The sequence below is a fragment of the Bombyx mori genome, chromosome 13, assembly GCF_030269925.1.
Source record: "Bombyx mori chromosome 13, ASM3026992v2".
NCBI lineage: Eukaryota > Metazoa > Arthropoda > Insecta > Lepidoptera > Bombycidae > Bombyx > Bombyx mori.
In genome coordinates this window covers 8,984,556-8,997,500 of record NC_085119.1, presented here as the reverse complement: position 1 = coordinate 8,997,500, position 12,945 = coordinate 8,984,556, and the positions used below count along the sequence as shown (strand labels likewise).

Below are 12,945 nucleotides of genomic sequence, written 5' to 3'. Positions count from 1 at the left end.
TTTTCATGCAAATAGGATTAGACTGATTTATAAAAAAAGCTGCTGGATGTAACTTCTCGGGATCCTTCAAAAAGTTCACTGAAAAAGTCTCAGTAAATAACCACCATTTTACTAAGATTATATTTCATCCCATATCATTACTGATGGTAGGACCTCTTGTGAGTCCGCGCGGGTAGGTATCTCCACCCTGCCTATTTCTGCCGTGAAGCAGTAATGCGTTTCGGTTTGAAGGACGGGACAGCCGTTGTAACTATACTTGAGACCTTAGAACTTAGATCTCAAGGTGGGTGGCGCATTTACGTTATAGATGTCTATGAGTTACAGTAACCACCTAACACCAGGTGGCCTGTGAGCTCCTCCACCCATCTAAGCAATAAAAAAAATATCTCATCTCATCTCATTACATATTAAACAATATCATTTCACTTCCCTTCATATTATCATTTTTCATATAAAAAAAATATATATATAGAAAAGATAAAGCTCTATGATATGACACCTTTGCCTTTCCAGGTGGAAAAATAAAACTCTACTACTGAAAATACTGCCAAGACTCCCAACTCAAAATTTACTCAATTTGAAATTAATACATCGAAATTTGTCTTCCAGACTTTATATGTAATAATTCGTATAAAAATGCCGACATATGAACTTGCTTTATTGTTACGAAACATGCCGAAACCTGAATTAAAAACTTCATTGAAGAGGATCTCACATGCTATATTCGATTGCGGAGGAATCATCAGAAACATAGAAAATTTAGGATTTCGACCAATGCCTTACAAGTCCACTGCACATGGTATGACCCACAAAGAAGCCAACTATTTTATCTTTAAGATAGATACACCCACCAAAGCAGTTATAGACTTGAAAGAGGAATACAAAAGAGACGTTGACATAGTGCGACAAAGATTTTTCAAAGTCAAAGAAGAAGAAAGAAAAGCTTGTACTTTAGAGGAGGAACTTCTGCCTCCTGCATATCGTGAAGATGTTCAAAAAATGATACAGATCGGTAAAACACAAGTGAATAGATTTACATATAAGTTTAAATATAATTCTGGTTTAGATTACTATCCTTTCCAAAAGTGAGCAGAAAAATGTATTGTTTCTTTAATTGTGCAATAAAATAAATTGAAGTCTAGATAGCTATGGAAATCTATGTTTTATTTGAAATATGTTTAGTTTTCATTGTTTTAGTTTCCAAATTTTAGATGTCATAAATGACATACAACATTTGTTAGTTTAATATTGCTTACTTTAGATATGTTTATTTGAAATACAATCTCAATATGTTCATAAATAGATTAACTGTTTCTAATAAACTAAAATTAATTAAGGTTAAATTTTATCCTCAAAAAATTATCATATACAACTACAGCAATGTAAAAAAACATACAGCTTGTAAAATAGCAGATTTGATTAACAGACAAATTCAGACTGAGCAGCAGGTAGCTCAACATTACTTAAGTCTAGCAGTCACCTTTCTCAATGTGAAGTCACTATATCATGGGGCAGGTGGCTTTTTCATGAAAATGTATTTTGAAGAGTTAGATCATATGCAAGGTTTTATAAAATATCAGTTAATCAGAGGAAATATACCAAATATATGTGGAATTGAGAAACCAAATTTACCTGATAACCTTCCATTAATTGAAGCATTTAGATACAGTCTTAAAATGGAAGAACAAGTTAACCAAGTATAGTTTCTTTTATTCTTTGAATTTATTTGTAAAAGTTTTCAAATATTTGTAATTTAATTTTACTATTTTCAGCTTTTAGAAGAGATTGTAACAGAAGCCAATGATATCAAAGATTACCACTGTGCAGATTTTGTTACCTCAGTATATTTGAGTGAACAAATCCAATCAATTAATGAAATTAATCATTATATTATCAAACTCTCATCATTTGGTGATGATATACATGCTATCCACAACTTTGACACAAGCTTAATTAAGCTGTTTCCCTTTAGTAATCGCTTAAATTTATACAAAACAAAACTATAAATTTAAAAACGTTTTGCTCGAAAGATTTTTATTCACAAGTATGATTAAATTCTGTTAGTTCTGAAAGAACTTTTGTTACATCATCAAGCTTATAGTCTTTTAATAGGGTACACAATTTATTTGATTGATCCACTGTGTTGTTACCATTAACAGATAATGAGCGCCAATCCAAGTACCATTGTACAACAATATCTGAAATATAAAACTAATCGTTACATAAAATTTGCTATGAAATGACTTTAAAATTAAATTATTTGTACAATAACTATAATAATATAAATATAAAACCAAATTTAATCAAAATATTACACTGATTGGGCATTTCTGTGATGATATTTACTATGACAGAAATTTCAATGATTACCTATGAGTTCATCAAAATTTGATTGTAATATTTCACTTTCTGAATTTTTCAAAACTGTATAATATTCTTTACATAAAACAGGTTTTTCGGCGTTAATTGCCTTGGTGTCCAGTTCTAGTAAATCTAAAGCCTTCGCCAGAGTGACTTGGTTTTTCTTTTCATATGCAATACTAATGATGTTTTCAATCAATTTGAATGATTTCAAACAACAATCATCAGGAATATCTGAAATGTTTCATAATATTCTATATTAAAGATTAACCACCCGCAGCCTGGAATGAATGTAATTTATATTATTTAACTACTGAAATCATAGAAAACTCGGTACCTAAGTATTAACGCCACCGCGGCAAAAATTTAATGGTTAGTAAGTGTGGACAACTCGAAAAATATGAAAAAGCGAATCAGAGCACCCCACTTTTCACCTGGTCTTGTCTGCCCTACCCCTAGAGTGTATATAAAAAAACGGAGGCGCGGAGGGAGAGCAGTCCTCGCCCGCTGTGACGGAGCACGGAAACAGTGCGAGGCGGAGCGACTGAGCGAAGCTGCGAAGCGAAGCACGTGTGACCGTGCTTCGGCACGCAAGGGCGGAAGGGCTGCTCTTCCCGCAGCGCCGGAGATAAGGCGGATTCAAACTTAAGCTCCCTTCGAGTTTGACTAAAATATAATGCAATTTTAATCAAAAAAATTAACCGTGGATATCTTCATAACCATGGGGTTCCGCGGGGTGGGAATGGTGCAGGGGGTAAACCCTTAACCCCTCCCTCCCCTCACCTCCACCCTGACCCAAAATCGACGAACCGTAAAGGAAAGTTTAGCCGAAAATTTCGGTTAAAGTACCGAAAACTCTTCAGTCAGGACACTGAAACAGTTTTTTTTAAATTAACGGTATATAAACTGCCCATTTCAACTGGGAAGTGGTCATTCGTTCCTGTTTTGGGTGGAGCCTGTACAATACAACTGAAACTTCGAGTTGGAGAGGTGGTCGGCGTCATCCACTCTGATCTATGTACATGCTCCGGCAACCACATCCACAATTTAAACTGTAAACTAGTCCAGTCACCTAGAGAATATAATAAACATATTATATTCATATACTTAGGTACTTAAGTAAAAAACATTTATAATTATTATTAGCAACTTATACATTATTCATTTATTGAGTCCATGTCGAAATTAATACATACCGCACGATATTTCCACTCTTATTCTTTTGTCTATTGAACAATTTGATATAATACTTCTCACTGATGATACAGTAGAAATATTGTTTGACTTAAATACAGCTGAACCTCGTCTGAAAATAACGAGGTGAAAAATTTACTATCCTTACTGTAGGCTTCTGGAAATATGGGGTATATTTCCAGAAGCCTGTACCAACAGTAGGTTGAAGTAATGATAGTGATGATACCTACTGATACTGGCAATATAATTTCGTTCCCAAAAGAGAATGAACACGTAAAAAAGCCACATTTGACGCAGGCCTCGGTAAATCACCGGGTAAAATATCTGATAGCCAGAAAGTCATTTCAGCAACGGAAAAACCACCCGTTACGTGGAGTTGACACCAAGACCTAGACAATAGTTCAAAATTAAATTCCTATACAAGATATTCAAAAATAATGTATTGATTGGTATCTACCAACTTTATGCTGTGGTCATTATTTTCATCAAATTCCTCGTGCTGTGAATAGTACGGCAATGCTGGTAGCTTTATTGATAAAAGTCTTGCAACTCTTGGCGCGCCTGTCGGTAATGCGTATATTAATACGCGTGTGGACTCTAAAACCGTTGAATTAGTTGATGCAACACGCAAACGGAGCCAAATACGCCTCGTACCTGCTTGACATCTTACAGTTGCTAACAAATCAGACGCCGAATCCTGTTTAATATTAATAATTGTTTTCATAAATATGTAGGTATATTATGAAAAAAACCTTAGTTAATTAAGTACATTGTGCTACATTGCAAGCATTATGCTTTGAGTAAAATTTTATAACCTGCGATGAGCACACGCTGAGGACAGCAGCGCTGTCAGTCAGTAATTTTAGTTTCTTACTACAATAAATGAACAGCATGTCCAATGGTACTGCTGATGTTATATCAACCTCTTGCCAACCCTCTCGTGTCGCTCCTGACATCTTGAAATAATAATAAAAAATGTGTAAATTGACTTTTCAGTGGGGCTGCTATTGCTATCCTAAGCATTACAATTAAATTACCTTGTGCTCAATATCAAGAAGAGGTGGTGTTGAAAGCCCTGCCTGTAATGATCTCGAATTCCTTTGATATTTTTCTCTTTCATTGGCAGTTTGTTTTTCTAATCGAACAATTTCAATTCTATTAAGTAGAGATTGTAGTCGTTAATTATTTAATCAAAGACACTAACTAATGAAATTTTATTAAAATAAACGACTTCAACGTACTCCAATTTTGATCGTCGCGCTGCTAGATTTTCATGAGAGGCTTTTGTAACCGAACCAGCAATAAGGAACTTTGACCTTAGTGCGAATATTCGGCCTGAGAAAGTTGCAACTAGTAATTCTCCTTCATCCGTACCTACACATCCACCAACAACCGACGTGACAGGTTCGCCAGAAAACTGAAATTACAAGTGTTATTAGAAACGAATACTTAGGTACGTAAATAATTATTAGTAGACATATAAAAGTTCAACGTTCTTACAAGATTCCTACCGGTTAACATTTTCTCCCGATCTTTTTTTTGTAATTGCCTATTGTAGGCAGATGAACATACGGCCCACCTGATGGTGAGTGGTTACCGTCTCCATGGACTTCAGCAATGCCAGGGGCAGAGCCAAGCCGCTGCCTACCGTTGAGTACTCTCCACAAGCCTCGTTTGAGGAAGGACATGTCATAGCGCTCGGGAAACATCGTGGAGGGGAGTTCATTCCAAAGCCGGGTGGTAGGTACGTGGCAAAAAAAATCTCGTCTTCGTCGTCGATGATTGAAGTCGTCGTGGCCTAAAGGATAAGACGTCCGGTGCATTCGTATCTAGCGATGCACCGGTGTTCGAATCCCGCAGGCGGGTATCAATTTTTCTAATGAAATACGTAGGTACTTTACAAATGTTCACGATTGACTTCCACGTTGAAGGAATAACATCGTGTAACAAAAATCAAACCCGCAAAATTATAATTTGCGTAATTACTGGTGGTAGGACCTCTTGTGAGTCCGCGCGGGTAGGTATCTCCGCCCTGCCTATTTCTGCAGTGAAGCAGTAATGCGTTTTGGTTTGAAGGGTAGGGCAGCCGTTGTAACTATACTTGAGACCTTAGAACTTATATCTCAAGGTGGGTGGCGCATTTTATTGTAGATGTCTATGGGCTCCAGTAACCACTTAATACCACGTGGGCTGTGAGCTCGTCCACCCATCTAAGGAATAAAAAAAACGCACTGTGGATGATAACGCAGTGGCTCCAAGTAGTATGGATGAACTCTACTCCGGCGGCGGGCGGTGCGATAGTAAAAACGAGATGATGGAATCACCTCAAACAATTCCTTAGACCAATCCCATGGAACATATGGTACAAAATGAAGAGAGAAACGAAGTCCCTCCGCAGACCCAGAGGTTCCAAACGATCCGTGAAAACGAGATTATCGACAATCCCGTCTTATTATCCTGATATAATAACCGATAAGAAAACCCAAAAGCCTTCGTTTTCGATCGGCATTTAATTCCTAACAACATGATAGTGTTACCATGGTCATTACGTACCTAACCAATAGAACAACGAAGCGATTAAAGATCGTATCATGTAATTAATCAATGGAAATATATATTAATAATTTGTATACATATACGTACATATGTAAATTTGAGTCTTGGTTTGAGATGCAGATTCTCAACGTCTATGAGATAGAGCTGAACAGATCCATCGTTTCGCCCTACAGCGAGGTGGAGATTTGCATTAGAATAAAACCATCCAAGGCACACTACAGAACCTAGGCCTCGGCCTTCTACAAGACAATTGCTTGAAAGTGTCGTTCTGAAAAGATTTGATAGAATTTTATACTGGCAAATGGATAATAATAAATAATTTACAAATATTAAAATATTGTTTATTTTACCGATTGAAACATTTCAATTTACTTACTCTTCATAGGTAATAATACCCACAGAACCATCGGCCGCACCATAGAAACATTTAATTTCTGCAACTTGAGCAACAGGCGGTGTCGCTAATCGAGAGGGACCAGAAGATATAGCTATGTGAGCTACCAGATGTCCATTCTCTAATATGCCCGCGCCTTTATGTGCAATCAAAAGAAGCAGTCGCACCTTAGCATTCTGTCAACACAGTAAAAACTAATTCTATAAAGTGAGTTTTCAATACTTATTATCTAATTCAGTTATTCAATATTACCTATATCAACCTCACCCTCAAAGTTTAAATGTCAATTATTACCTATGGTTTTACGGCCCAAATGTGCAAGACGGTTTATTTTACAAGAATGATACAGGTTTTAAACTACATTTAGAATTCAATTAATGTTACTCTTATGTATTTTTTCTACAAATAACACGGTCTTCGGGAAAATTAGAAAAATAAATTGAAGTTAATATTTGAATTAAATTATGAAACTGCCTTTGCTGCATTGTAACATATTTTAATACTAGCGACCCGCCCTCGCTTCGCTTCGGAAGCTGTAATTTATTATTGATTTCTCCACTATTTAATGAATGTTATTATACATATAAACCTTCCCCTTCAATCACTCTATCTATTAAAAAAAACCGCATCAAAATCTGTTGCGTAGTTTCAAAGATTTAAGCATACATAGGGACAGACAGATATAGAGACAGAGAAAGCGACTTTGTTTTATACTATTTACTATGTAGTGATAAGTAGAAATAATACAAACATTCGGTGCAATAAAGGCTGCCATATCCAAAACTCTATCTTTACAAACATATGACTGATGTTCCTTCGAATCACGATAAAATGTGATGGTCCGTCCACTGCATAGTATTAGATCACCACCGAAAACACACCTAGAAACATACAAACTGGGCATTCATGGGACTTATTTAGGATCGTACGCTTTTATTATTCAATTGTTTTTTTTTGTTTAATCCTGAATTACTTACATAGACGTCACAGGCTCCGACAATGCTGTCTCAATAGAGAAGAATACTTTGCCTTTTTTGGTGTAACCTTTAACCTCATTACCCGATGCTGCAAATATTTTGTCTGGTTGCGTACCTAAAAGATAAGATTTTTACTTACGCATTTATCATGTGTTGAATAATGTACCTTAATAGAAACCAACCGAATGGTATTCTTAGTTTCATTAATGGTAGTAGTAGTAGGGGAGACCGGGGCAAGATGAAGTTCGGGGCAGGACGGGAAGTAAGCTTGTATCCATGAATGGTAATCGTGTTCGGACCGGTAACGGCGCCATTTGCACGAAATTCAGATTGCGCAAATGCGTCCGAGCTGAGCGAACGTGTTGGATCTCGTTTTTGCGTTGTATAGGAAAAAAACTGATTTTGCAAGTGTTTTTATCCGGTTTTTGGTTAAGAAACTCATGTGCAGACATGTAAGTGCTTGAATTAATATAATGTTTTAATCCTCAGCGTGTTTTAGTACTATAACACTCAGATTAGATTTTTGCGCCGGTAAGATTTAAGATTAGAATTGCTTTACCTTATTTGAATACATGTGTGTCGGGGCACAATGATCGGGGCATAACGGGATACTATCCCGTTTTGCCCCTTCCTCGTCGTTTAAATAATACCTTCTGTGTACCTACTTACCTATCGATAGTATTGCAACCTGGTTTTGCAACCGTCCATAGGCTACGGTAACCGCTTTCCATCGGGCGAACTGTAAGCTTCTTTGCCGACTTAGTGGTATAAAAAAAAGTATAAGTACATATTGTTGTAACTTCTAGATTAGCAAGATATATCGTTGCTTTTCTCATAAAGTTTTTTTCTCAGATACAATGGTTCGCAACTATAAACGAAAAACAGATCGTGGCAAATGGGACCCTGAAGTTCTGGGTCTTATGGGTTCTTAATACCAGGATGGGGCTTCCTCGAGCCTCTGCTATATATAATGTTCCGCCGCCGTGTAAGAAAAGCTTGCGATACTATGGATGACGAGACTGATTCCGGTAACGACTAAGTATGGGAAAAAGAATTTGTGACGATTCAAAGCTGTTTTTACAGCAAAACAAGAAGATGAGTTGGCGCAATGTGTGAATCTATGGAAGCACGGTTAACAGGAAAATAACTTCGTGTAATAGCTTATCAGTTAGCTCAGCGTTGGCAATCATATAGATAGCCCACTTAATGAAGAAACTGGCATGGCAGGAGAAGATTGGCCCAGAACCGACATCAGCCACAAGAGCTATGCATAGCATAGCCATGGAACGTATGTCCCACCCATGTACAATATACGCTCGGAAGCAGATGCGAGATGAACTTTTGGATGAACGGAAGCGGATGAAGACTGATGGACAGAAGACTAAAAAAGATAAAAAACGAATACATAAATTTAGAAATAAGAAAATAAAAAGGACTGAATACAAGCGTCAAGCTAAAAGACTCGCCAAAGAAATCGAATCGGAATATACTTAGTTCATCTTAAGAGGAGGACGGTGACTGCGCCTGCGTCTATTGTGGTTACTTATACTAAGAGTCAACCGAGGGTTGGGCTATCTGTAGTATTTGCACACGATTCCTGTGCCGGAGTAGATGAAGAAGACGACGAGGCACACATTTGTGAACGCTTTCTGCCCGATTAAAATACGTACTCCTTTTGCCCCGTAGCATTTCCTATCTGACCCCATCCATGGGGCAAGACGGGAAATTCGCCTCATTAGGTATCGTTAATCATTATTTGTCAAAAAAAATCTATGATTTTGCATGATAAAATTATTAATTTTAAGAGACAAATGTATAAGCGTTACTTGTTTTCGTAAAGAATTTAATTAAAGAGTATAATTGTCTTTGTACAGCGAGTTTTGTCTTAGCTATCTCATCTTGCCCCGGTCTCCCCTACTAACTTAATAATATCCTGTTTTTGTTGAGATAAATGTTTATGGTGAGGTAAAGGTCAATCGATTGGAAGTGATTTGTATTCTCACCCCGCAGGGTGGATTTTATTTCAGTGGGTATCCCGGGAGTACGGGTTGGTGGCGCCATATATGCAGGCTTCGAATACCCTGCCGACGGATAGACATGGTGTTTCGACGTCCCGTGGAGGCAAGGGGGTAGACAGATATACACTACGCGTAACTTGCCTTACTGCCACCCTGCGACGCCTCAGACGGGGGTCTGCAGGCAGCAGCAATTTAAGCAACATGGGTTTAAGTCGGTTTTACTCTAACGTGCCACTATCTATCACCTTCAACGCGTAAGCGGAACGCTGGCGACTTCCTATCTAACTCAAAAAACCGACATCAACTCCGTCAATGACAATTTTTTTTTGGGAAAGTTATGACGGGTTGATTTTAATTATGTGTGCATTTGAAAATATCGCTGAAGATATGGATCGAAACTACGCCGAGCAACCCTTCAGTGCGGGGTCCAGTAGGAGACTCGGCCTAAATAAAATGTAGGTGCTATTACCGTTTGTAGAAGTCAATTGTACGGCGGTAATTGGTTTGCCTGGCAATGTCTTAAATTGAATGACTGGTTCTTCGTCTCTTATGGTCAAACATTGCAGAACTCCGGTTTTATCCCCAACTACGACCTTTAAAGAAAGCATATCAGTAGAATTATGAAGTTAATTTTCAGAACTGTAGATAAGATCAAATCGTTTGTAAAATCGTTTTTATTTTGTTATATATTAATTTGACTGTCTGTCTCGGAAATTGTGAACTTAATATCTTAAATAAAAGGTATAACAATGTGTTTTTGCATTGCATACATTTTGACAAGATTTAAAATGAATTACCTAACACTTGGTAGGTATATACCAACTGTGTCTGACTGTCCTACTGTGTTTGACTGTGTCTGACTGTCGATTCTGCGATTCCCTTAGACGATATATATATCGTCTATGGACGTCAGAGGACAGTCTGTTGAGTTTTCGCTAATTTACAAGTTCACGAAATACCTACGTAATACTAAGAACTAGTAGAAGTTGTAAGTTAATACCTGCTTATTTACAATTAATGCTTAAATTCACTTTTAGTTTAGTAAATAAATATTGTATTCCGTTTACTTTAGGCTCAATAGCCTAAAGTCCGAAGTCCGAAGTCATTACCAATGTAATGACTTCGGTTTACATGAAATAAAGCATGATAATTGTTGCTTTTTTGTTTACGACGAAGGTCCCAAAAACCTTTTTGAACAAGTTATTAAAATAGTTTTCTCTAGATCCTCATATTTCACCGTCTTTCGCTTTTATTTGTGGGTACTTTCTAGGAATGGTGACTATTATCCGATAAAAATCTCCTCCTCTAAAGGAAAACGAGAACAGATTTCCTAACTCCTCGTCCTGGTAAGCCCGAAAAATCCTTCGGGTAATAACAGGTTTTCAAAAATAAGTTCGAATATTTTGTAATTTTGTAATTTTACTTTTGTATAATGTAATTTTGTCGGGTGTACAGGTTCTGCCGGTTTGACGCTTTGTAGTTTTTCATAAAACCAATATTTATATCGTTTGTTCTTTGTATTTAATGTACATATTTGTGTTTAATAAAAATTATAATTGGGAAGTGAGATATTTATGAGTGAACATTCCCCATCGATAGATATTTGATTGTTTTTTAATTATATGAATGAATCTAACAATATTCTAATAATAGAATTGGTTGATATTATATTAAATGCGATTCACATTATTAATTATTATTGTCTCAAGTTTTAAGTTGTATACTTAAAAACGTTAAGCGTTAAAGCAATTTGTGATAGGTAGGTACCTTCTGTTCCAGTTTCTGTCCTTGAGATGGTAAAATTTTTAGAGTGTCAGGATATGTGATTCCGCTTATAAAGTAGTCAATTCTGCACAAGTCGTAATCCATAACTCTATAATATATGATAATAATACCGGCAACGTCTTTTTCACTCTGCTGACATAAAATCTTTAACATAGAAGGAAATCGATAAAGCCTAGGCAACCAAACGTAAAACAACAGACCTCAAACTTGAACAAGAAATCAATAAAACTCCTGTGTGCTTAGTATTCATTTTTTGAGGTCAACAGAAAGCTTCTTGTTGAAGACTTCTGTGCACTGAACAACAGTGTGCGAATAGAGAGACCTCTGGGATACTTTTCTTTTGACTTGGTTGTAATCCTTTATTAGGTGAGCCTTATGCTCGTCTTTCAACGTTTTCGTCAATGTTCGCACGGGTACGTAAGGACAACGTAAAAGTCGTAAAACATTGCCGTTGCATTTGTCGATCCGGATGCTATTGGCGTCTTGTCTTTATAGACCAGGGTCGACAATTTTTAAAACCAAAAAAAATAATAATAGTATGGAACCCATTAGAAAAAGAGGGGAATATTATAAAAATGAAAGGAAAAATAATTTATATTTATAATAACTAACTTTTGGCCGATTTTCATGTATATTTCCATTATATTTCATATATTTCAAATACCTTTGATGGGTTAAAATTTTTCGTAGGTCACTCAGGTATATAAGTTATCTAAAAATAGTTATAAATAGGCATCTACGCATAAAAATTAAAAAAGATTCGACAATTTTCTCCAAATATTGTAGATGTCTTATTAAATATTAATTTTATGAACTTATTTGTTTGTTAATTACCTAGTCAGGTCATAAGTATTGTCACACAGTAAAAACTTTTCTTTTAGAATGCTGGCCACAAAAAAGTTTATTGAATTCGAATTTCGAATTGTTCATGAAAATAAAAATGTATACTTTTAGAATTTTACTCATTTTTAAATATGGAGTGGACGCTTAAAGAAGACCGTGTTGCAGTTATTGCGTTGCATCGTTGCGGTTACGCGCCAATTAAAATTTTTAACATACTGAAAAATTTGAATATAATCAAAAGATTCGTTTATCGTACCATCAAACGATACAATGAAGACTCTAGTGTAGATGACAGGTCAAGAAGTGGTCGCCCTCGGTCTGTTAGGACTCCAGCAGTGATAAAAGCTGTGAAGGCGCGAATTCAAAGAAATCCCAAACGTAAGCAGAAACTGGTGGCCCTTCAGATGGGGTTAAGCAGAACCACGGTGAAAAGGGTGTTAAATGAAGACTTAGGGCTTCGGGCATATCGAAGAAAAACAGGACATCGTTTGAATGCTCGTCTAATGGACCTGAGACTGAAGAGATGCCGCGCTTTGTTGAAGCGGTACGCGGGAAAAAAATATTTGGGAAATTCGTTTTCGGATGTAAAAATTTTTAGCGTAGAAGAGAGCTACAACAAACAAAATGATAAGGTATACGCACACAGTAGTGAAGAAGCGAGCAACCGTATTCCGCGTGTCCAGCGAGGTCATTTTCCATCCTCGCTCATGGTATGGTTGGGAGTTTCTTATTGGAGCTTAACAGAGGTACATTTTTGTGAGAAAGGTGTAAAAACGAATGCAGTTGTGTATCAAAATACAGTCCTGACGAACCTTGT

The 12,945-nt window shown here is 36.6% G+C and overlaps 3 protein-coding genes across 4 annotated transcripts; 2 read left to right on the top strand and 1 right to left on the bottom strand.

Annotated features, from left to right (window-relative positions):
• Positions 1 to 498: 498 nt before the first annotated feature.
• Positions 499 to 1,155, top strand: LOC101740286 (small ribosomal subunit protein bS6m). Its single transcript, XM_004927797.4, has one exon. The coding sequence runs from the start codon at positions 637 to 639 to the stop codon at positions 1,087 to 1,089; it is 453 nt and encodes a 150-aa protein (XP_004927854.1). The 5' UTR covers positions 499 to 636; the 3' UTR covers positions 1,090 to 1,155.
• Positions 1,156 to 1,222: 67 nt separating this feature from the next.
• On the top strand, positions 1,223 to 2,652 carry LOC101740415 (ferritin heavy chain). The gene is made up of 2 exons (XM_004927798.4): positions 1,223 to 1,697; positions 1,773 to 2,652. Exons 1-2 carry the CDS (start codon positions 1,290 to 1,292, stop codon positions 2,004 to 2,006), a joined length of 642 nt encoding a protein of 213 aa, XP_004927855.1. The 5' UTR covers positions 1,223 to 1,289; the 3' UTR covers positions 2,007 to 2,652.
• On the bottom strand, positions 2,018 to 11,434 carry LOC101735609 (Bardet-Biedl syndrome 7 protein homolog). Of its 2 annotated transcripts, none has more exons than XM_021349025.3 (14): positions 11,268 to 11,434; positions 9,970 to 10,093; positions 7,483 to 7,597; positions 7,257 to 7,386; positions 6,488 to 6,681; positions 6,199 to 6,379; positions 4,797 to 4,972; positions 4,593 to 4,710; positions 4,371 to 4,511; positions 4,017 to 4,252; positions 3,786 to 3,944; positions 3,558 to 3,667; positions 2,371 to 2,595; positions 2,018 to 2,198 (listed from the first exon to the last, which is right to left on the bottom strand). In XM_021349025.3, the coding sequence occupies exons 1-14, from the start codon at positions 11,367 to 11,369 to the stop codon at positions 2,035 to 2,037; spliced, it is 2,175 nt and encodes a 724-aa protein (XP_021204700.3). In that variant the 5' UTR covers positions 11,370 to 11,434; the 3' UTR covers positions 2,018 to 2,034. The 2 variants fall into 2 exon arrangements, with proteins under 2 accessions (XP_021204700.3, XP_021204699.3); XM_021349024.3 differs by having other exon boundaries at positions 7,257 to 7,401; positions 11,268 to 11,413.
• Between the last annotated feature and the right edge of the window lie 1,511 nt (positions 11,435 to 12,945).

Excerpts from the sequence above, each read along its gene's own strand:
- LOC101740415 (XM_004927798.4), top strand. The coding sequence starts at position 1,290 with ATGTTCATAAATAGATTAACTGTTTCTAATAAACTAAAATTAATTAAG. Across the intron at positions 1,698-1,772 it reads TGGAAGAACAAGTTAACCAA|CTTTTAGAAGAGATTGTAAC; the intron begins GTATAGTTTCTT and ends TACTATTTTCAG.
- LOC101735609 (XM_021349024.3), bottom strand. The coding sequence starts at position 11,369 with ATGGATTACGACTTGTGCAGAATTGACTACTTTATAAGCGGAATCACA. Across the intron at positions 4,512-4,592 it reads TTCTTGATATTGAGCACAAG|ATGTCAGGAGCGACACGAGA; the intron begins GTAATTTAATTG and ends TATTATTTCAAG. Across the intron at positions 2,199-2,370 it reads AAATTTTGATGAACTCATAG|ATATTGTTGTACAATGGTAC; the intron begins GTAATCATTGAA and ends TTTATATTTCAG.
- LOC101740286 (XM_004927797.4), top strand. The coding sequence starts at position 637 with ATGCCGACATATGAACTTGCTTTATTGTTACGAAACATGCCGAAACCT.